General features: G+C 34.1%; 1 protein-coding gene across 1 annotated transcript in view; it reads left to right on the forward strand.

Moving 5' to 3' along the window:
- The first annotated feature begins 329 nt into the window (after window positions 1–329).
- Window positions 330–23062, forward strand: part of Ankrd31 (ankyrin repeat domain 31) — a 163656-nt gene continuing 140923 nt past the window's right edge. The window contains exons 1-3 of the mRNA XM_040273425.2: window positions 330–643; window positions 14817–14890; window positions 19684–19793. Of these exons, the coding sequence (XP_040129359.2) occupies window positions 540–643; window positions 14817–14890; window positions 19684–19793 (288 nt within the window). The 5' untranslated portion in view covers window positions 330–539. The remainder of the gene's footprint in view (window positions 644–14816; window positions 14891–19683; window positions 19794–23062) is intronic.

Below are 23062 nucleotides of genomic sequence, written 5' to 3' on the forward strand. Positions count from 1 at the left end.
CTGGCTGGGGCATGCAGAAGCCGACAGCCCTTTCGGATTAGAATCACATGCACCAGGTACATTGTAGGTGACATGCGGCGGGTTCGACCTGGGGCCTGCAGCACTGTTGCCTTTTGGCCCCTGCAGCAGTAAGCCCAGTTGCCTTGTCACCCAGTCAAAAGAGCGGGAGAACAACTTCCAAGCTAGCACCGATACTAAAGAGCATCCGCGCGAGCGCCAAAGGCCACTTCCGGCCGTCGGAGCCGAGGGGCGGGGCGGTGCGATGCGCGGCGTGCGACTCCGACGTGTGGCGCGCGGCTGCCCCCTGCTGGAGGCGCGGGTGAGACGACGGAGCGGGAGCGCCTGCCCGTCGGTGACCGCGCGCAGCTCGCAGAGCCCTGGGCGTCCTGAGCTGCCCAGCGAGGCCCGTCTCTTGTCAAGAATTTTACCATTATTATTTTAAACTCACAATTTCCCCTGGCCCGCAAAGCGTCCTTTTGCTTGCTGAAAAGGGGAAATTAGAGAAGGAGGGTAGAAAAGATCCCGCCTTCAAAGAGAAGATGGAGGAAGGCGTCCAGAGCTTAGATTCGGATAGTGATGAAACTGTGATTGAGGGGTCGGTGACAGAGAGCGACTTCGAAGACGACGAGCTGCCCTGGAGAAGGTGACCACAGTTAGGCCTGCAGCTTCAAACCCTCGTGCCACTGGGGGCTCAAGCGCTGTTTGAGGGTCTCTGGGTGGAGTGAAGTCGCGGGTGGCAAGCTGAGGGCTCGTGGGCAGGTTAGAGCCTTGGGGGAGGGGACAGCCACGCCTGAGCTGAGAATTCTTAAGTAAGCAACAACCATGGGCCCTGCACTAGCCTGCTAGCGACAAAATACGGTTTCATGGCATTTACCAAAAAATTATTTCCTCTTAGACTGGGGCTGTATTTACTTTTGCACAGGCACAACAGTCTTGGGATGGAAATCCTCAAATGAGTTTTGCGTCAAGCTAATGAACAGCATTTCTCTCAGGAAAAGACTGTGTGATAGAGAAACTGGTCCCCACCCAACTGAACCGATGTTGTAGAAGGACAAAAAAGTTGGAATTTCAGTTCATCAAAGCTTTTCTTAAACATCTTCTCTGTGCTCCACATAGGAAGACTCGAAAGGATGAGGCTGCTTGCTTTTGAGAAAACTTTAAGACCAGGAAAAACACTTAGGCAGATAATTTCAACATTCCACAGGAAAACTAGGGATGGAGGGTATTTCCAAGATAGTTCAGGAGCCCAGAGAGACTCAACCTCAGGGTAGAGTTTGTTAGGGTTGGTTTATGAATAAAAGCTTGAAGGTGTTTTAGGAATTAGCCAGATGAGGAAGAGGTTGAATTCTTGGCCAAGGATCAAAAGGGGTAAAGGTATAGAGGGGCATAGCGTTGTGGTATGTGTTTTGGAACGTACAAGGGGTTAATCTTGTAGAATTGTAAAGTATGATGTGGAGAGTAGTGAAAGAGGAAGCTAGGGTACAGCCATGTAAGGCCTCATGTGTGCTCTGTGTATTCTAGTAAGATGCTCATCATAATTAGATTTCCATTCACTCTGGTATGCCCCAAATTAGAGGTTTCAAATTTTAATCTGCTTTTAAGTCACTCTGGAATTCTGCTAAATTGTGGATGATTCCAGTTCAGGAGTTCTACGGTGAAGTCCAAGTTTCTGCATTTCTAAGAAGCTTCCAGTTTAAAGCTGGTACTGTTCAAGCAGGGATCTTCTTTTGCAAAGCAAGCTTTGGGAGCAAAGTAGAATGAGATGATGGGGATTAAATTAGGAAGAACCAGTGGGAATGGAGGGAAAAGGTCAAATTTGAGAAATCTTTAGGAAGTAGATTTGGTGGGAGATGCTGGTTGATTCTATAAAGGGGCAAGGGAAGAATGTAAAGGGTGATATCCAGGTTTCTGGTTCTTTTATATGTATATATATATATAGTAGTTTATGCTCTTGTTGGAATATAGAGAACATTTTATCAAATGAAGGAGTCTCATAATCATCCCCCAAAATCAAGATTCAGAACAATTTCATTACTGTAAAAAAAAATGTGTGCTGCCCCCTTAGTCAAGCTGTACTACACCCCCTCAATTTGATTTATTGTTCTCTTGTATGTAAAGTAACTTTTTTCTCTGCCTTCAAAGTCTTTTTTATCTTTTTTCTTGGTACTTTTTAATTATTCATAAGAGTAGGATCCATTTTGACATAATTATAAAAGCATGGAATATATCCCAATTGCTTCCTACCCTCTCCTGATCTCAAAAGGCAAAACAGAAGACAAAGGCAAGGTTTTTTCTTATCTTTGGTGCTCAGCAGTTTGATTATGGAGCATGATTTTCTTTTTCTTTTCTTTTTTCTTGTTTGGAGTTCACTGAGCTTTTTCAGTCTGTAAATTAATATCTTTCACCAACTTTAGGAGGTTTTCTGTCATGATTCTTTCAAATATATTTTTTCATACCACTCTTTCTCCTTTCCTTTTGCTACTTCAATGATGTGGATATTAGATCTTGTGATATTACTTCCCAGATCCATGAGCCTCTATTTATTTATTTATTTTTAAAATTTTTGAAAAATTTTCTCTCAGTTTTTCGAACCCAATTTCTAATGCAATCTACCACTGGGCCACAACCACAGGCCCCTCAAAACTTTTCCTCTAAAATTTCCACTTGGAGTCTAGGCTTGTGGCTCAGAGGTAGACCACTTGCCCACCATGCATGAGGCACTAGGTTCAATCCTCAGCACCACATAAAAATAAAATAGAGATATTGTGTCCACCTAAAACTAAAGAATAAATATTTTTTTAAAAAAAATTTCCACTTGGTTGAGGCTGGGATTCTAGCTCAGTGGTAGAGCACTTGCCTTGTACATGTGAGACACCATCCTCAGCACCACATAAATAATAAATAGATAAAGATATTGTGTCCATCTACAACTAAAAAAAATTTAAAAATTTCCATTTGGTTCTCAAGGTTTATATTTCTCTCCTGAGAATTTCAATCTTCCCATCCATTTGATTAATGATCTTTTTATCTCAAAGAAGATGGTTATGATAGTTGCTTTAAACTCTTTGACTTATATTTTCAACACCAGAGTTATGGGGTATGGGATCTCTTTCATGTTGAGTAATTTTGGATTGTATCCTGGATATTTTGAATATATTATGTTGTGGACTCTTGATCTTGTTAAAATCATTTAGAGAGTGTAGGTTTTTATTTATTCTGATAGGCAGTCAACCTAGTTTACTAGTTTAGACTTTGTCTTCTGTTTTGTGTGGTGGTTACGTTAGTCTTTCCTGTGCTGTTTGAGTCTGTCTGTGTGTAGCATCAAGGAAGTAATCTGGATGTTGAACAATAGTTAATATCATAGTTCAGTTCTGTAAGTCTTAGTTATGCTTCCTAAGGTCTGTTCCACATATGGAACAGTTCAGAACTATGTCTGGAATTTATGTTGGGTCATGTACAGGTGACTCTCCTTTCCCTATCTCTTCTCCAGGATTCTTATACCTGCTTCACTCCCTATACCTGCTTGCTGTTTCATGTGACCAGAAAGACAAGTTTCTCTTAATAATTTCCTTTAGCTAGAGCAGGCTTTAGGGCAAAGAGTTAAGAGAGAAGAGGGGGATTTCCCCCATACTCCTCAAACTTACACAGACTCCCTTTCCCAGTTCCTCTATTAGAAAAAAGCTTTTTCTTTAGTATTTAAGTGCCCCAGATGCATGGTTGGTATTGGTACAGCTCAGAGGCTGGGACTGGCCTTGAGACAGGGCTGGGAGATCAGAGAGAAACAAAAGAAAACCCAGTGATTTCCTATACACTTTCTGGCATGCAAGAGTTCTTTTCCTTCGTCTTCTGGATGGAAATAGGGATTTTCTTTCTTTCTTTTTTGGTGCTGTGTCCACTGTAGTTCTGGGATTAGATTTTAAATCAAAGCAAAACAAAATTCAACTTTAAAACAAAACAAAACAAAAGAACAAAACAAAACAAAAAAAACCAAAGAGCCTAAACAAACAAAACCAAAAGAAATAATAAACTGTAACTTTAATAATAAATGGATATTACAGGTGATTATTCAGATTTCAATTTCAGTTTCCAGTCTAACCTGATATTGCTTACTTTTTGGAGTTCTCAGATAGCCTTTTAAAAAATAGTTTTCTAGAGTTTTTAGATGTAATGAGTTAGATAAATAGGCTATAGATGACTCACTCTATCTTGGCCCACCAGTCTCCCCCTGCCCCCCAATTCATTTTTAAATATTTATCTGCAATGTGGTAGGAACATTCTTTCAAACTTTCTAGACCAATATTAAAAATTAGTGTTCTTTCAGTGAAACAAAGTCTAAGAAGAACTGGAGCCAAATGCCAAGTTTTTTAGTTTTCCTTTTCTTCATCTTCTTTACTTCTGTATGATTAATTTTGGCTGTTTATCATGCTCCCAATTTTGATTGGAATGAGGAGTATAGATCCTAGTAGGGAAGGGATCTCCAACAGGCAGAACATTATAAGGTTCCATATAGTTCAGTATTCCTGAAGAACTGTAGCTGCTAAGATGTTTTTGATGAGAATGGAGAGTTTCATGACCTTTGGGAATAGAAGAGGCAGTACTTAAGGTTATATCTCAATTTAATCCTATTCAGAATTATGGAACTACCTCATTGTTACATGAATTTGAGTTTATGTTCAGTAACCTGAACTCGAATTTATGTAACAGTGGGGTAGTTCCATAATCATGTCCTCTGAACATTATAATTGCACATAGTAAAAGGCTACCTATGAACCTGAAAGATAGGTGTTAATTCTGTTCCTTCAAGATAGATTAGTAATGTATTCATATGAATTGCCTAGATTGAAAATACTTGTTATAATATGTAACAACAAATCTCACCATTATGTATAATTATAATGTACCAATAAAAATATGGGGGAAATAAATAAAAATAGACACAAACAATAAAACATTAATACAAAATAAAATACTTACTAAAAAGGAGATGCTCCTACTTGAGGAAGCTAGGAACGGAATATAAAGTATAGGAAACAAAATTAATCATATTAAATTAGCTAATGAAAACAACCATTTGGGGCAGGATCTATGTCAAAATAGAGGCTATTGCACTGATTAATGTAGAATGGTTACTATTTTTAGAGATATTACTGTAAAAGGGTATTTTTAATATATATATATTTTTTTGTGAATCAGACTCAGTATGGCATTAGGACTCTTGTGTTGTCAAAATTTTGATAGCATAAAACTGAAACCCTAATTGTCATGAAAATTGTCATTGTACATTTTTGGTATTGGGGATTGAACTCAGGGGCACTTTACAACTGAGTTACATATCTAGCCCCTTTTTATATTTTATTTTGAAACAGGGTCTGCCTAAGTTGCAAACCTGGCTTTGAACTCACAATTCTCCTGCCTCAGCCTCCTGAGTCATTGGGATCACAGCTTCACTGTGCTTTAACAAAGCAGTGAAAAGTATTTCAGGTTTTCAGATTTTACCCCTAAATTTCCCTTTCCTCTTAATAGTTAAATAAAAGTTCTCAGCATTTCTTTTCTTAAAATTTTAAAGTTATATTTTATTATTAAAATACTACATCCATAATGAAGTAGTTATGGCTTTTGGAATATTAGTTCTTGACTAATATTTGGTTTAATTAAGCTTCAGGAAATTAAAGTTCTGGTTTTTTTTTTTTTAATATTTATTTTTCAGTTCTTGGCGGACACAACATCTTTGTTGGTATGTGGTGCTGAGGATCGAACCCGGGTCGCACGCATACCAAGCGAGCGCGCTACCGCTTGAGCCACATCCCCAGCCCCTAAAGTTCTGTTTTCACTTATTTGTTGATTGAACATGAAGGAATAATTTTTCTGGATCCCACTATCTTCATTTTCATTTTAGGATTAAAAATAGTCTTAAATCATTCCTTAAAGAAGCAGTAAAAATTATAATCAATAATTTACGTATTAGAAAATTATCTCAGTTATTTGCAATAGTGCAAATTTCAAAAACAAGTAAGTTATTTAGGATCATATGATTCTTAAATAAATTTATGATATATCTTTCTGATATCAATATTTAATGGTTTGGGAAAGATTTTGAATGGTATTGTGAATGTTTGAATATATTCCTAGGTGGAACAAAATGTAGTTTCTAAAGCCTTGTACAGATTTATCCAATATTTATAAAAGAATTTACAGTTTAAACCTCTATAGAAAGAAAGCTAGAAGAAAATAAAGCAAAGTCTTAATATAGGTAGAAACAGAGGGGATTTCTTTTTCTGCTTCTCCTCATTGCCTATGTTTGCTATAGATACTACATTTACATGACTCAAAATTTAAAAACTGTATGAAAGATTGTAATGAAAGACTGAATAAAAAGTCTCCCTCATCTCTGTTCAGTGAGCCATCCATTTTTTTTAAACATTGGCAACCAATATGTTTGATTTCTTGTTATTCTTTCAGAGATATTTTCTAAGTACATATATGTTTAAGAACACATGTAAAACTATTTTCTCAAAATAGAAGCACTATGTCAAAGAGATTGAGTGTTTATTATCTTGATAATTGAGTTTTTTGTGTTTTGTCTCATGATTTAAAAAGCCTTTCTTCCACCCACTGCAGTTATAAAAGAATTCTTCCTTGTTTTTTTCTAGTACTGTTTGATTTATTTTTTAACATTTACATCTTTGATTCATATGGAATTTTTTTGAAGTAGAGGGTTAAGTATGGATTCAACTAAATTATTTTCTAGATATTTTCTTTATTTTCCTAATATCATTTTTTGAAAAAAATCATCATTTTCTCACTGATTCGAGATGTCCCCTCTTTAATATACTAAATCTCTATATATAATGAGTGTATTTCAAGGGAGCTTATTCTGTTTATTGATCTGTCAATTTATGTGCCAGTATTACATTTTGAAAATATTTTATGTCAGAAAATAATATAGGTTGTTCCTTCCTTAGTCTTATTTTTCTAGCCACACTTATTTACTTTATAATATGAACTTCCGAATCAGTTGTATAGTTCAACAAAAAGTCTTGTTGGTAATTTTATTGTATAATATCATGTTTATAAGTTTTACATATTGACTATTAATATCTGATATTTTTTTCCTTTTTTATTGCATTAAGATTATAATAGGGGTCTGGGGTTGTGGCTCAGTGGCAGAGCATTTGCCTCACACATGTGAGGCACTGGGTTCTATCATCAGCACCACATAAAAATAAATAAACAAAATAAAGATATCATGTCCATGTATAACTAAAAAAAAAATTAAAAAAAAAAAGATTGTAATAGGGGCAGAAAATTTACCTCTCCCCTCTCAGGGTCCCATCTAGGTCTGAGGATTAAATTGGCATAGGAATAAAGAATATAAATTTAATGTAAGTTTCATATGACATAGGATTTCTTATGAAGGAATAAAGACCAAAGAAGTGACAAAAATCTATGTGCTTTTGTATTAAGTTGAACAAAGACACTTATAAAATAGTAATTATGTATGCAGATTAAAGGGAGATAATAATTAAGGTCTGTTTGTACAGAATTTTCTAGACTAACTCCCTATAAAATAGTGTTGTTGTTTTTTTTCTTGTACAGGGAAGGCATCTTTTACATAGAAGTTATTATCTCCTATATTCTGGAAGAAAAAGAGGAGATTAGAATGCCCTTCTTCCATTGCAGTTTTTCTAATTGCCTTTAGCTTAAAGTAATTTTTAGGATAAAGTGGCATATTTTGATGTGCCTTTATATTCCACCTTTCAAGATGGAATTTCCATACAGTAAATTTACTTTTTTTTTTTTTTTAGCATTGATGTTCTGTGAGTTTTGACAAACACATTCAGTTATGTAACTACTACCACAAACAAATTAAAGAACAGTTCCATTATTCCCCCAGATTCCTCCATGACCCTTTGTGTAGTTTTTAGGTTAAAAAAAAAAAACTAAAAAAATTTTAAGAGTTAAAATAATTCTGCTTTTTAGGGAAATTAAAGTTAATGTTTTACCTGAAAACTGCACTGCAGTAATGGATTGAGTAATGAATTTTTAATCATTAGTAATGGCCAGTAGAATTGAGCCAAGAAGTTTGCTTTTTTTTTTTTTTCCTTATAACAGGTGCCTATATTTACTTTCTTGGAGGATGTATTAGAAAAGTAAGGGCTGGAGTTCTTTTTTTTTTTAACTTTATTTTTTAGTTGTAGATGGACACAATACCTTTATTTTTTTTCTATGTGATATCTGGTATCAAACCCAGTGCCTCACACATGCTAGGCAAGCACTCTACCACTGAGCCACAATCCAGGCCCCGGAGTTCTTTTTGTTGTTAATTTTGCTGGTATTATTAGGAAGTTTGGGGATTTAGTTAACCATATAACCAAAGAATCAGGAAGGAGAGAATAGGTAGGTGAGGGGACAGAGTTAGAAATTTCTTTCTGTGTAGGTCTTGTTTTATGCATTTGTGTTTTGAACATGTAAATGTTTTACCTAATTATAAGGCATAAACATGAATAAGATTCCTGCAAAGGTTGTGGCTCAGCTATAGAGTGCTTGCCTAGCATGTGTAAGGCACTGGGTTCAATCCTCAGCACCACATAAAAATAAGTAAATAAAAATAAAGGTAAAAATATTAAAAAATAAAAACAATTATCTAATTCTTAGGTTTCAAGAATATTATCTACATCATGTACAACCAGAAGAATGAGAAGTTACACTCCATTTGTATATGATGTGTCGAAATGCATTCTGCTGTCATGTATAACTAATTGGAACAAATAAAAAATTATTCAATAAACCTTTATAAAAAGTACAAAATACAAATTAAAGCAGGTAAATATTATGGGCAACTTTGCAATTTACTAAAAAAAGAGAAAAAAAGAAAAAAGATTTTTTTGTATGGTAATTTACTAAGGATTTCTTTTCAAACCCTTTTATCATGTACAACATAATTTAAAAAAAAGGCACCTCTGTGCTGGGCATGAAACCTTGAAACATTTTAAACTTCTCCAATTTAGTGATGCTTTCTTTTGTAATAAGGAAAATATATACAGAATATATATAATCAGGCAAAGTGGCTCCTATTTACTAGATTTTGGAGAGAAATGCAGCTTTTTAGTTAGCATTGAAGCAAAGTAGGGAATCTGCTTTTGCCAGTTGCATTTGGATCTTTGTGAAAGTCCAGTTGGTGCTGAGAAACACAAAATAACTTTCTTAAGTAATCACATTATTAATGATAATTATTAGTTTATGGACTGTAAATATGGCTTTCCCCTAAAAGAAGCAAAGGTCTCACTGGAAATGATGTTTTAGGTCTGAGGCAAGAGATGTTTAAGATAAACCTGGAATATCTTATGCCGTGAAGATAGTAAGAACTAATGGTGTTATTAGTTTGCTTGGGATACCTAACAAAATTCTACAGACTTAGTGGCTTAAATGAATAAATTAATTCAATCACAGTTCTGGAGGCTAGAGGTCCAAGATCAAGGTGCAAGCAGGGTTGGTTTCTCCTAAGGCCTCTCTACTTGGCTTGCAAGCAGTGTTTTCTTCTTGTATCTTCACATGGTCTTTTCCTCAGTTGTACTTACATAGAAGGCCCCTAGACTTATTAAATGAGATCCTAGTGACCTCATTTAATCTAGATTACCTCTTTAAAGTGTTTATCTCTAAATAAAGTCACATTAGTGGTTAAGGTTTTCGACATAAGAAATTTGTGGGGACACAGTTCAGCCCGTAACAAGTAAGATCATCATGAGCCACTTTGAAGAAGTTTTTACTAGACAAAAATGGAAGAATTTGATAAGAATAATAACAGCAGTGGATTTAAATCTATAAGTTCCAAATAGTCTTTAAAAAGCTTTATTTTATTCTGAAAACTAGTCAAGAAAGAGAAAGAAGTTGGCATTTATCTTACCTTTCCTAGTTCCCTGCTAATTGGCATTTACCTTACCTTTCCTAGTTCCCTGATAATGTGTCTAGATTACAAACTAATGAGCAAAAGATTTTTAATATATGTACTTCTAATAATAAATTGAGAAAGAATGATAAACTAAAATACCCCATTCCATTTATTCCCTATGAAGTAATGAGTGGATGTAGGCAGTGGTCATCAATGGGCACTAACATCACAAAAAGAATATCAATCATACTCTGTTATTGCTTGTTTTAACTACCTACATGTTCTCCAAAAGTGAGCTTTAATTAGATCAGACTTCTAAGTCTAATTAACATTTTACTGGAAATATACAGGGACAGAAGAACATGTTAAATGACATGAAATCAGCAATTCCAAAATGTAGGATACTCTATAGGAAACACAACTCAGTTTTTTCAATAAATAAATTTCAATGGGTCAGGGAAGAAAGGACAATCGATAGATTTTAAAAGAAAGTAAAAAGACATAGTATTTAAATGTAAATGTGTATCAAGGCATACACACACATATTTTAGAGAGAGAGAGAGAGGGAGAATTTTTTTAATATTTATTTTTCAGTTTTTGGTGGACACAACATCTTTATTTTATGTGTGGCTGAGGATTGAACCCAGCGCCCCACGCATGCCAGGCGAGTATGTTACTGCTTGAGCCACATCCCCAGCCCACACTTATATTTTTTGATCCTGAATTGACATAGTGATTATGAAGAGACACAGCTGGAAAAATATGACTATTATTAGTTTTCTTTTGCTGTGTTACAACTTATTCTAAAATTCAACATTTTCCTATGTAATATTATGTTATGTATGTATACCATGTTTCCTTTATCCATCCATTTGTTGAAGAGCACTTAGGTTGGTGTCATAGCTTTTGTGAATTGAGCTGCTATAAACATTGATGTGGCTGTGTCACTGTAGTATGCTAATTTTAACTCCTTTGGATATATACTGAGGAGTGGGATAGCTGGGTCAAATGTTGGTTCCATTTCTAGTTTTTTTGAGGAATCTTCATACTGCGTTTCAGAGTGATTGTATCAATTTGTACTCTTAACAGCAATGTATATGTGTACCCCTCCCCATATCCTTGCCAACATTTATTGTTACTTGTGTTCTTGATTGTTGCCATTCTGATTGGAGTGAGATGGAATCTTAGTGTAGTTTTAATTTGCATTTCTCTAATTGCTAGAGATGTTGAACATTTTTAAATGTATTTGTTGACCACTTGTATTTCTTCTTCTATGAAGTGCCTGTTCAGTTCCTTTGCCCATTTATTGGGTTGTTTGTTCTGTTGGTGTTAAGTTTTTTGAGCTCTTAATATATCCTGGAGATTTATGCTCTATCTGAGGTGTAGGTGGCAAAGATTCTCTTCCATTCTGTAGGCTTCCTCTTCATGTTATTGATTATTCCCTTTGTTGTGAAGAAACTTTTTTAATTTGATGGCCTTCCACTTATTGATATTTAATTTACTTCTTGCACTTTAGGAGTCTAGTTGAGGAATTCTTTTCCTAAGTTGACATGATGATGTATTGGATCTACATTTTTCATCTAGTTGGTATAGGGTTTCTGGTCTAATGTGTAGGTCTTTGATCCACTTTGAGTTGAGTTTTGTGTGGCATGAGAAATAGGGGTTAAATTTCATTCTGCTACATATGGATTTCGAGTTTTCCCAATACCATATTGTTGAAGAGGCTATCTTTTCTCCAGTGTATGCTTTTGGCACCTTTGTCTAGGAATGAGATAACTGTATTTTTGTGGGTTTGTCTCTGTCTCTACCATTCTGTTCCATTGGTCTTCTTTCCTATTTTTGTGCCAATATCATGCTGTTTTTATTACTATAGCTCTGTAGTATAATTTAAGGTCTGGTATTATGAGGTCTCCTGCTTTGCTTTTCTCATTAAGTATTGCTTTGAATAATCTGGGCCTCTTTTTTTCCAAATGAATTTCATGACTGCTTTTTCTATTTCTATGAAGAATGTCATTGAAATTTTAGGAATTGCATTAAATTTGCATAGTGCTTTTGGTAGCATGGCCATTGTGACAATATTAACTCTTGTCTATCCAAGAACATGGGAGATCTTTCCATCTTCTAAGTTCTTCAATTTCTTTCTTTAGTGTTCTGTAGTTTTTATATTTTTATTTTGAGATAGGGTCTCACTAAGTTGTTTAGGGCCTCTCTAAATTGCTGAGGCTTGCTTTGAACTCATGATTCTCCTGCCTGTACCTCTGGAGCTGCTAGGATTACAGGTGTGTGCTTAAGTCTAATTAACATTTTACTGGAAATATACAGGACAGTAGTATGCTAATTTTAACTCCTTTGGATATATACTGAGAAGTGAGATAACTGGGTCAAATATTGGTTCCATTCCTAGTTTTTTGAGGAATCTCCATACTGCTTTTCAGAGTGATTGCACCAATTTGTAGTCCTACCAGCAATGTATATGTGTACTCCTCCCCACATCCTTGCCACAGCTTCATCTTTGACTCTTGACTGGAGGCCACTTTCAGTTTATTGTGTAGGCTTTTCCATAGTATAGTTCACAGCATGACATGCTGACTTTCATCAGAGGGAAGAAGAGAGAGTATAAAAGGGAGAACATGATTCAAGCCCATGTCTTCTTGTGAGCTAGTCTCAGAAGTAACATTCTATTGTATTTACTATATTTTGTTCATTAGAAGAATTACTGGGTCCAGCCTATACTCAAGGGAAGAAATTACATAGGGTATATATCAGGAGCTATTTTATAATCTGCTTACCACAGCCTAAACTTAATAACATTAAGGAATTATTGACTTCTTAGGTGTAATGATATGGTTATTTTCAAAGACATGATTATTGTTATATTAAGTTTTTGTATTTGAGAGTTAACATACAAAATATTTTCATATGAAATGGTTATTGTGTTTAGAGTTCACTTTAAAATAGTCCATTGGGGGACTTGGGTTGTAGCTCAGTGGTAGAATGCTTGCCTAGCACAGGTGAGGCCCTGGGTTTGATCCTTAGTACCACATTAAAACAACAAATAAAGGTTAAATTCTTTAAAAAACAAAAAGACAAAAAAAAATCTATTGGGAGACCAGCAGGGGGCAGAGTTAGTACTTGTATTTGAAATTTTCAGTTAAAAAAGTAGAAAGGGAACATGAACAAGTAAGTAAACAAAAGCCCTTAGTACCAAACTACACATGCATGCCTTAGCATAGATGATTAATTTTTTAGAAAACTGTTTTGTTTTTTAAAATTTTATTGTAGTAAAATGTGCATTAAATAAAATTTACCGTATCTATACCCCTCCCCCCCGTATTGGGGATTGAACCCAGGGACATTTAACTACTGAGCCACATCCCCAGCCCTTTGGTATATTTTATGTAGAGACATCTCAGTAAGTTTCTTAGGGCCTTGCTTAATTGCTGAGGCTGGCTGTAAACTGGTGATCCTCCTGTCTCAGACTACCAAGCTGCTAGGATTATAGGATTATAGGTACCACTGTACCTACCACCATATTTACCAATAAAAAAAAAATTTTGTAGTTGTAGATGGACAGAATGCCTTTATTTTATTTGTTTACTTTTATGTAGTGCTGAGGATTGAACCCAGTGCCCTGTGCATGCTAGGAAAGTGCTCTGCCACTGAGCTACAGCTTCAGCCCCGTATCTACCATTTTAAAGTGTTTATTTAAGTACATTGACATTGTTCTTCAACCACTACTATTTCCTAATCATCCTGTAGTGACAACATATACCTGTTAAATCATAACTCCTCATTCTCCTCTCCTTCCACCCATACCAACCACTATTTTACCATCTGTCTCTACAAATTTGACTACTCTAGGTACCTCATATGAGTAGAATCATGTAATATTTGCTTTTTTGAGTCTGGATTATTTCACTTAGCATAATGTCTTCAAGATTTATTCATGTTATAGCATATATCTATCTGTTTTTAAAACAGGGTACTATTCCATTGTATGTTTATGCCATATTTATCCATGTATCCATTAAGGGATATTTGGTTTGTTTCCTCCTTTTGGCTCTTATGAATCATGCTTCTCTGAACACAGTTATACAACGATGTGTTCAAGTCCCTGCTTTTAGTTTTTTTTTCATATGTACCCAGAAGCAGAATTGCTAAATCAATTGGCAGTTCTTTTTAATAAGTTTAAGAATCACCATACTGTTTTTCATAGTAATGCCACTCTGCATTTCCACCAGCAACACATATGCATTCCAGTTTCTTCACATCCTTACCAGTACTTTAAAATTTTTTTTTAACAACAGCAGTCCTAAGGATTGTGAAGTGGCATATCACATGATTTTGATTTCCCTAATGATTAGTGACATTGGGCATCTTTTTATATATTTACTGACCATTTGTACTTCATTTTTGCAGAAATATCTTTTCAAGTCCTTTGCCTATTTTTTATATATATTTTTTGGGATGGCATCCTATTATATAGCCCACACTAGGCTCAAACTTGTGATCCTCCTGCCTCAGGCTCCCTTGTAACTGAGTCTATAGGTATTCATCACATACCTAATTTTCTTTGCCTACCTTTTCAGTAGAAAAGATAAATACTTATGTCTGCTGAGTAGCATACTTGCCAGGGAAAATTACTGTTATTTTTAAATTGTACATCTCTCATTAGATTTAGAGTTTCTCAAAGGCTAAGGCTGTGTGTCCTTTCTTTTCCTCACATTGATGCTTCCTCAAACATAGTGAGAAATAAATCCAAAAATTAAAGTGGACATTTCTGAAATAATACTTTGAAATAAAAATGTTAAAAGTGGTGTAACTAAGAATTTTAGAAAGCATAAGTATAATAAAAATGATAGTTAAAATCTTAGTCTTTATTTTAGAGACATGATAATAATGTGCTTTCTCTTTTGATATTCAAAAGGTTATTCTTTGATCAAGACACATCTCTTAGATCTGAGTTCAGTGTTCATCCTGGAATAAGTGGATTGTTCCAAGGTGAGAATGATTCTTTTCAATAAGAATTCTCATATTATTTTCCCAACTATTATTGTTCCATTACCACAATTTTATATTTAGTCTTATTCTTAACTTTATGCAAAGTTAGTTTCTTATAAATATATGTAACAGGCTGTAAGGTCTGTTAAGGTATAGAAGGGACAAAAATGGGAATTGTAGCTTCTGGAAGATATTTAAGACTCCTAGAATGATCCATAGACATTAAAGTAGCGCTCTTGATAGCTTGTCTCCCCGACTGCCAAAATCTCTACCTTAAACCTATAGCTTATTCGTAAAAGTAAATAATATTTCTTAATAACTACACTTATTCTTACAGACTAAAATTACACCACATATACTTGATATGTTTATTTTTAAAAATTATGTTTCACTTACCAGTTAGCTGTACTTCCTGTGCCCACTTCTAGGTTGATTTAAATATTTCTAGAAAACTGCATCTTACAAGATCAATTCTGCAGTAGCTGACTAGATGTAGATTATTTCCTTGTATGGATTTTTTCTGTGAACCTTCCTTTTATTTTGGAGGATGTCTAGGAATTGGTGTAAAACAGAGTAAAACAATTTTTAATACCCACGAAGGTCTTTTAATTTTTGTGTACTGTTTGTAGTTCACAGAGTCTTTTTACTGTACATATCTTCTAATGGAAGATCACAGTTTCTCCTTTAAGTATTTTTTTCTACTTGGCAGTTGGAAAAGACAATGTGTAATATGGGTCTTCAGAATGCCGTCTTACAATTTATAAAGTGCTACCAGAAAGGAGTTAGAGATTTGTTTGAATATTCCAACCACACTTTCCTTCCCTTTCCTTTACCAAATGAATTGACATTTATTATTTTTGTCAGTTATTAACAATATAAAATAATTTTAAATTATGAAATACATAATGTAGAAACTGAAAAGGACAATAACTACTTACCATGGTTATTTTCATCCCTTACTCCTTCCTTCTGTAGTCTGCTTTCTTTGCCAGTGTTTAGTATTGGTATATCCTTTTAGAGTTTTTATACCAGATGAATATCTTCATAATTGTTATCATTTTACATGTGGTTCTTTCCTTGTCTATATTGATCTACCACAATCTTTTGTAATTTTTTTAACTTTAATTTTTCATTTTAAGTAAGAAGTTCATTTAAACAAGAAATGCTTGAATGAAGGGAAAACTACCTATCATTATTTTTTTTGAAGTAATTTTTCCCTACTTAAGTACAGGTTGCGCTACATATAACAACTACATATAAAAAAGTTATAAAATTGTTATTGATTTACAACAACAAGTGAAAACCATTAAATATTTCCAATCAAACAAGATATGCAAGGATTTTATGTTTTGTGTACTTTTTAGTTACAATAGTGAAAATAAAATAACTTAGTGAAACAGAAAAGCTGAGTAAGCATGCTACTAATGAAGACAGTTTGTTATTTTTACAGAACCAATGTTTTTCCCCATCTCCATTTAATTTTGATCAAAGCATATATTGGCCATTTAGGTTTTTTTAAAAAAGGCAATATTCTTGGTCACATGCTTTGTTACTTTATGCACAGTAAAGGACTGGGGAAGGGGAAAATAAAGAAATAAGAGAAAACTATACTTTGGTAGTAAAGATTATAGTGAAACTAAATTATTGTTTTCAACTGAGAATATACTCTATGAGAATAATATTTTGGAGGAGAGTAGCAAGTTTTCTTTTAAGAAGACACCTGTCTGCTACTGGAATACATTAATTGAATCTTCATCCTTCCTTTGCACCAGGTGTGTCTCTTCTATTGACCAACTGATTGTCAAGTTGGATTCCAGTTTATCTCATTGACAAACCCCGTTCACAGTAGACTTTCATGAATTTATTAAGTGTACCTTAGCCTACCACAAGATCATCTTGCTTCAGCACTTCAAATTTAATATGATCATTGCTTTTAGTCTTGACTCCTCTTTCGGAATTTTGTAGAATATGGCAAGTGCCAGAGAAAGAGGTACCAAACAAGCCTACTAACCTTTTAAATTACTACATATTATTCCATCATATGAATGTATTTTATTTAAAATAAACATGTTTATGATGTTTCTCAATATTATTACAAATATAAATATCTTTGTACATCTACCATAGCTTAATTTTCTGGTTATTACCTTAGAAGAATAATATAGAAGTTGATTTACTGTTTAGGGGTTTACACATCAGGTGTTGATACATATTGCCCCTAAGAAGATGTTTTTTATCCCCTAGATTCAACAAGACATATTCACTTTTTGCCAGGTAATTATTTTTTGAATGTGAATTGCTTGCATATGTTTCCTAATATTTTAATTTATAAGAGCATTTTATGTGTAAAAGATACAAACTTGTGCCATGTGTATTATAGTTTTACCCAGTTTCTTGGTTACCTTTTAATGTTGTTCATGATATATTTTGTGGTAAAGTATACAGTATAATCTGTCAGTCTTTTCTGTCAGTGTTTCTTTTTTCCCCCCAAACATAGAATTACTTTACCTACCTCAAAACTGTAAAATATATTCTATCTTTATTTCCATTTATTTATGTCTTTTGCATTCATATCTCTAATATCTTTAGATTATTTTGGCATATGGGGAAATAAAAAGGATCTAACTTTATTTTTTCAAATGGTTGGCCAATTGCCTTAATATTATTATTTTAAACATTTTTTTATTCTAATAGTTACACATCCAATATTATTTTTTAAATTTTTATTTATATATGACAGTGGAATGCATTACAATTCTTATTACACATATAGAGCATGATTTTTCATATCTCTGGTTGTATACAAAATATATTCACACCAATTCATGTCTTCATACATGTACTTTGGATAATAATGATCATCACATTCTACCATCATTTCTAACCCCATGTCCCCTCCCTTCCCCTCCAACCCTTCTGCCCTATCTAGAGTTCATCTATTCCTCCCATGTTCCCTCTCCCTATCCCACTATGAATCAGCCTCCTTATATCAAAGAAAACATTAGGTATTTTTTTTGTATTGGCTAACTTCACTTAGCATTATATTCACAAACTCTATCTATTTACCTGCAAATGCCATGATTCTATTCTCTTTTATTGCTGAGTAATATTCTATTGTGTATATAAGCCACATTTTTTTTATCCATTCATCTATTGAAGGGCATCTAGGTTGGATCCAGAGTTTAGCTATTGTGAATTGTACTGCTATAAATGTTGTTGTGGCTGTGTCCCTGTAGTTTGCTGTTTTTAAGTCCTTTGGGTATAGACTGAGGAGAGGGATAGCTGGGTCAAATGGTGGTTCCATTCATCTGGAAAAGTAAGAGACCCAGAATAGCTAAAGAAATTCAATATAATTTTTTGAGTAATCAATCTTGTTCTGTTTAAAATAAAATTATTGTCATATATACACATATATATTTCCCACTCCATTTTGTTTCACTGATCTATGTGACTATTTCTGTACCATCACTACATTATTTTATCATCTTTAGGTTTTAGTACATTTTTGTATGTGGTAAGGAAAATATCCTATACAGAGTAGGAGGCTACAGTATTCATACTAATTTTCATAGGTATAGGCAACAAGCTCAGTGAAGTACGAGACTTTACCCACTGTGTGCTTCCGATTTGCCTTTTTGCGATTTTAGTTGGCCACATTTTTTCTGAGTTGGGTGGTTTTTTTGGAATTCTAATGTAAGAAATCCAGAGTTACTTTTAAGGACACTCTTTCTTTTCCTATGTTGAGTGACAAACTGTGTCTTAGTTGGCTTGGGCTGCTATACAAAGTAACATAACTTAAATGGCTTGATCTACAGATTTTTTTTCTCAAGCATTCCAAGATCTTGGAGGTTCAAGATCAAGGTGCTGGGAGATTTGGTGCTTGATGAGGGCCTTTTTTCTGACCTGCAGACAGCTGGCATATTGCTGTGTGCTCATATGATCTGATCTGTGTACTTATGTAGAAAACACTCTGGTTTCTCTCATTTTTACAAGGATGCTAATCCCATATGAAGGCTCTACTCTTGTGAATTCATCTAAACCTAATTACCTCTCAGAGGCCCCCCCCTAATATCGTCACATAGGGGTTAGGGCTTCACCATGAGAATTTCAGGAGAGATATAAACATTTGTCCGTAGGAAGCTGTTTACCATTTGTTTAATTTTCCTCTAATTCATTCCCATCTTTTGATCTATAAGAGGTACATTTTATTTTATTCCATTGTTGCTAAGGATGAAGCAAAAAGCAACTGTTCATTTTTTTGGTATTTTTTTAGGAACTTGAAAAGAAAAAAAAATTAAAATATGAGTTTTATTTGCCTTTTTGAGAACAAAACTGATTTTTCTTCAATTATCTACTAATATTATGAGTTTGAAAATATGATCTAAAATGAAGTGGGGAAAAAGTTTATTTATTTATTTTTTGGTATTTAAGTCTATATCATTTTCTGTACTTATTGGTTGTATTCATTCATCCTGAAACAGAGAAATAAAGTAGTATTTCATTCAGTGTAGCATATGTGTCTCCTGCTAACTGGAAACTTTAAACATTGGCACATAAAAGTGACAGTTAAGGAATTATACACAAAGGTTTTATTTGGTTTTGAGTTTTTTTTTTTTTATGCTGGGAATTGAACCCAGGGAGTTGCAGAAGCTAATCACCCTCATTACCACTGAGCTATATCCTTAGCTCCTACAAAATGATTTTTAATGAAATTTTGCAGTATCTATGAAATCCTGAGTTGAAGGAGATCAATAAAACTATTGCAAATGACTTACGATTATATTTCATTCTAGGCATTCCTTCTCCTGAGATTCAACTTGGGCACAAACTCAGTGAGGGTCTGCAAGAGCAAATGAATGAAAATAAGATGATGACTGTTCTTAGTGCGGATGCAGTATTACAGGTGTGGAGCCATAAGTATGATTGAATACACACTTATTAAAAATTAAAAATGTTATCTCAATGGCAAATTAACAGTGACAATTCTTTTGTCTAGTATTTTGCTTTTTTCCTTTTTCCTCCCTTTAAAACAGTCTCTTAATCAGTCATTCTATTTCTTTACTACAGCTTTGATGAAGTTCATTTGTTTTTTTGGGGGGGATATATAGTATTCCCCCCTGCCCATAGCTTTCTTTTTTTTTTTTGTTAGACATATGGAAGAGAAAGGAACAGAGGTTAAAATAGGATATAATAATTGAAACTTTCATCTCTATGTATGTCAGAGATCATCTTAAATTTGTGAAGAAGGTGCTAGTCTTTATAATACAATTTGAGATTTGGGCCGCTTAAAACCTTTCTGTTGTTTTATGTGTATGAATATGTATGTTGTGTAGACATTCGCATACTTAGCTTAAGAATTTTGTTTCTGAATTCAAACACCAAGGGGAATGGTAATTCAGTAAGCACTTAGAAACTGTCAGCAGTTGCAAAGACTGTCTGTGAGGGTCTATTTAATATTGTAGCTAGGAAGATTTATCACAGTATTTATTTCTGATGAAGAGAAAAATTTAACACCAAATATTTGTCCTTGAAACTAAGATAGCCTTATTTGACTCCTAATAATTTGTTTAAAAATTGGGTTTACAATTTTTGAATGAAGAAAAAAATTCCCTCTAGCTTCTGTAACTGTGAAATAAGAATATTTTTTTCCATTTATCTTATAAGCATTTGCTATGTGATTATTATACAAGGTCCTCAAATGTACCTTAGCACATGGTTTTGAAAGCTTGATTATCAGCCTACTTTGGATAGTTTTTTAAAAATATGAATTTCCAGATTATGTTTGTGTAGAACCTGGAAATGCCCATTTTTTGAAAGCCTCCGAAGTAATTTCCAATGATTGGCTAGCTTGGAAAAATTGCTTTAAAGGACTGTGAAAATAAACCTTTTGAAACTAAACTATATAGAGAAATTGATTTGATCACATATAGAAATGGAGAGATCTGGTAAAATACTTTCTCCGAGTTAAAGAAAGAAGTATATTGTTTTTATAAATTGAATCAGAGTTCTAAGTAATTGCTACCTAAATACTCAGATACCAATTGGCATTTCAACTTCAAAGACGAATATTTTAGAAATGATGGCCTATTTTAAATAAGGACAAGCAGAAGAAACAGAGGATCTTTGATTTGGTATCTTTCAATACCTTTGGTTTGAAATCTTGAAATACTTTTGGTTTGGGTCTTGCAATAGCTTTTCTAGTTTTTAAATGTGCTGCATAGGAATCAGTTTTTAAATTTTACATAAATAAATTTTTATTTCAGTTGGAGAGTTTAGTGATACTAAACTTTGGGGATATTATGTCTATCAAAGTTGTGTGGGATGGTTAATTTTGTGTGTCAACTCGACTCAGTCATGAAGTATCCAAATAATTTGTCAGATATTTTTCTGGGATGATGTTTCAGATGATATTCAAATCTTTTTCTGTGATGATGTTTCAGATGATATTATCACTTAAATCAGTATACTTTCGTAAAACAGATTGCCCTCTGTATTGTGGGTAGACTTCATCAAATCAGTTGAATACCTGATTTGAATAAAAAGACCTGCCTCTCTCAGCAAGAGAGAATTCTCCAACAGGCTGCCTTTGGACCTCAACTGTTCCATCAGCCTACTTTGATTATCAGCCTACTTTGGATAGCTTTTCCCTGCTGGTCTTTAGACTTCATCGGTATCATTGGCTCTTTGGGTTTTCTGTCTGAAGACCTTCAGATTGAAACTTCAGCCCTGACTTTCTTGGTCTCAAGCCTGACAGCCTACAGTGTAGATTTGGACTTAGTTTCAATAATCATGGGAGTCAACTCTTTATAATAAATACCATATATATGTATATACATGTACACACACACACACACACACACACACACACACACACACACACACACACACACCTCTATTGGTTTTGTGTCTCTGGAGATCCTTGAGTAATACAGTGGGCATTGCTAGTCTTATAATCAATATTTAGTCACCTCAAAGATACTTGTTTGTTAGGGAATAATAATAAATGATATAATAAGCATTATTTTAATAATTAAAATTATCATAAAACATTTTAATAATTATAAATTAAATTATTATTATAAATATAATAATTATTATTGTTCAGTTTTTTAGTTATTGTAAGCAGGCCACTTCTACCACTTCTTTCTCTGAAATGCAGGACTCTGTCTGAGAGGTGTGGATCCAGATTGAATCCTTTTTTCTTTCTGTACCCTTATCTCTATGTAGAGGTGGATCCATTAAAATACATGATAAGAAGGACCTAGAAAGACTTAATGGAAATTTTAAGATGTCAGAAGACATTATCAAGGGCTGGGGCTATAGTTCAGTGGCAGAACACTTGCCTAGCATGCATGAGGCACTGGGTTTGATCCTCAGCACCACATACAAATAAACAAAATAAGTCATTCTGTCCTTCTGCAACAACAAAAAAAGTGTTGATAAGGATGTAGAGAAATTGAAATCTTTGTGCTTTGCAGGTGGGAATGTAAAATGGTATAGTCCTATGGGAAATATGGCAGTTTCCTCAAAAATTTAAACATAGTAACACTATATGATCTAGCAGTTCTACTTTTGAGGGTACACCTGAAAGAACTAAAAGCAGGGACTTGAAGAAATATTTGTACACTTATCTTCATAGTAGCAGCATTCATAATAGCCAAGAAAGATGGAAGCAATGGAAGTGTCCTCAATGATGAATGGATATACAAAATGTGACACATTCCTGAAATGGAGATTATTCAACCTTAAAAAAAGGAAAAATACTGATACATGCTACCACATGGATGAACCTTGAAGACATTGTACTATGTGAAATAAAGTAGTCCCCATATGACAATATTGTATGATGCCTCTTTTATGACGTTCCTGGCATAGTCAGACTCAGAGAGACAGGAGGTAGAATGATGGTTGCCATGGGTGGAGAGAGAAGGAAATAGAGTATTCATGTTTAGGATATGGAGTTTGAGAACCCAACAATGTTCCGGAGATGAATGGTGGTAGTAGATGCACAACAACTGAATTACTGAGGACTATAGAACTATACATCTAAAAATGGTTATTATGGTAAATTTTATGTATATTTTGCCACAATAAAATAAGACTTATCTTAAATGTTAATTTTTTATCTTGTTTTATTAGATTAGCACATATAAAAAAACTACTGTTTTTCTT

This window comes from Ictidomys tridecemlineatus, chromosome 1 (genome assembly GCF_052094955.1).
Source record: "Ictidomys tridecemlineatus isolate mIctTri1 chromosome 1, mIctTri1.hap1, whole genome shotgun sequence".
Lineage (NCBI taxonomy): Eukaryota > Metazoa > Chordata > Mammalia > Rodentia > Sciuridae > Ictidomys > Ictidomys tridecemlineatus.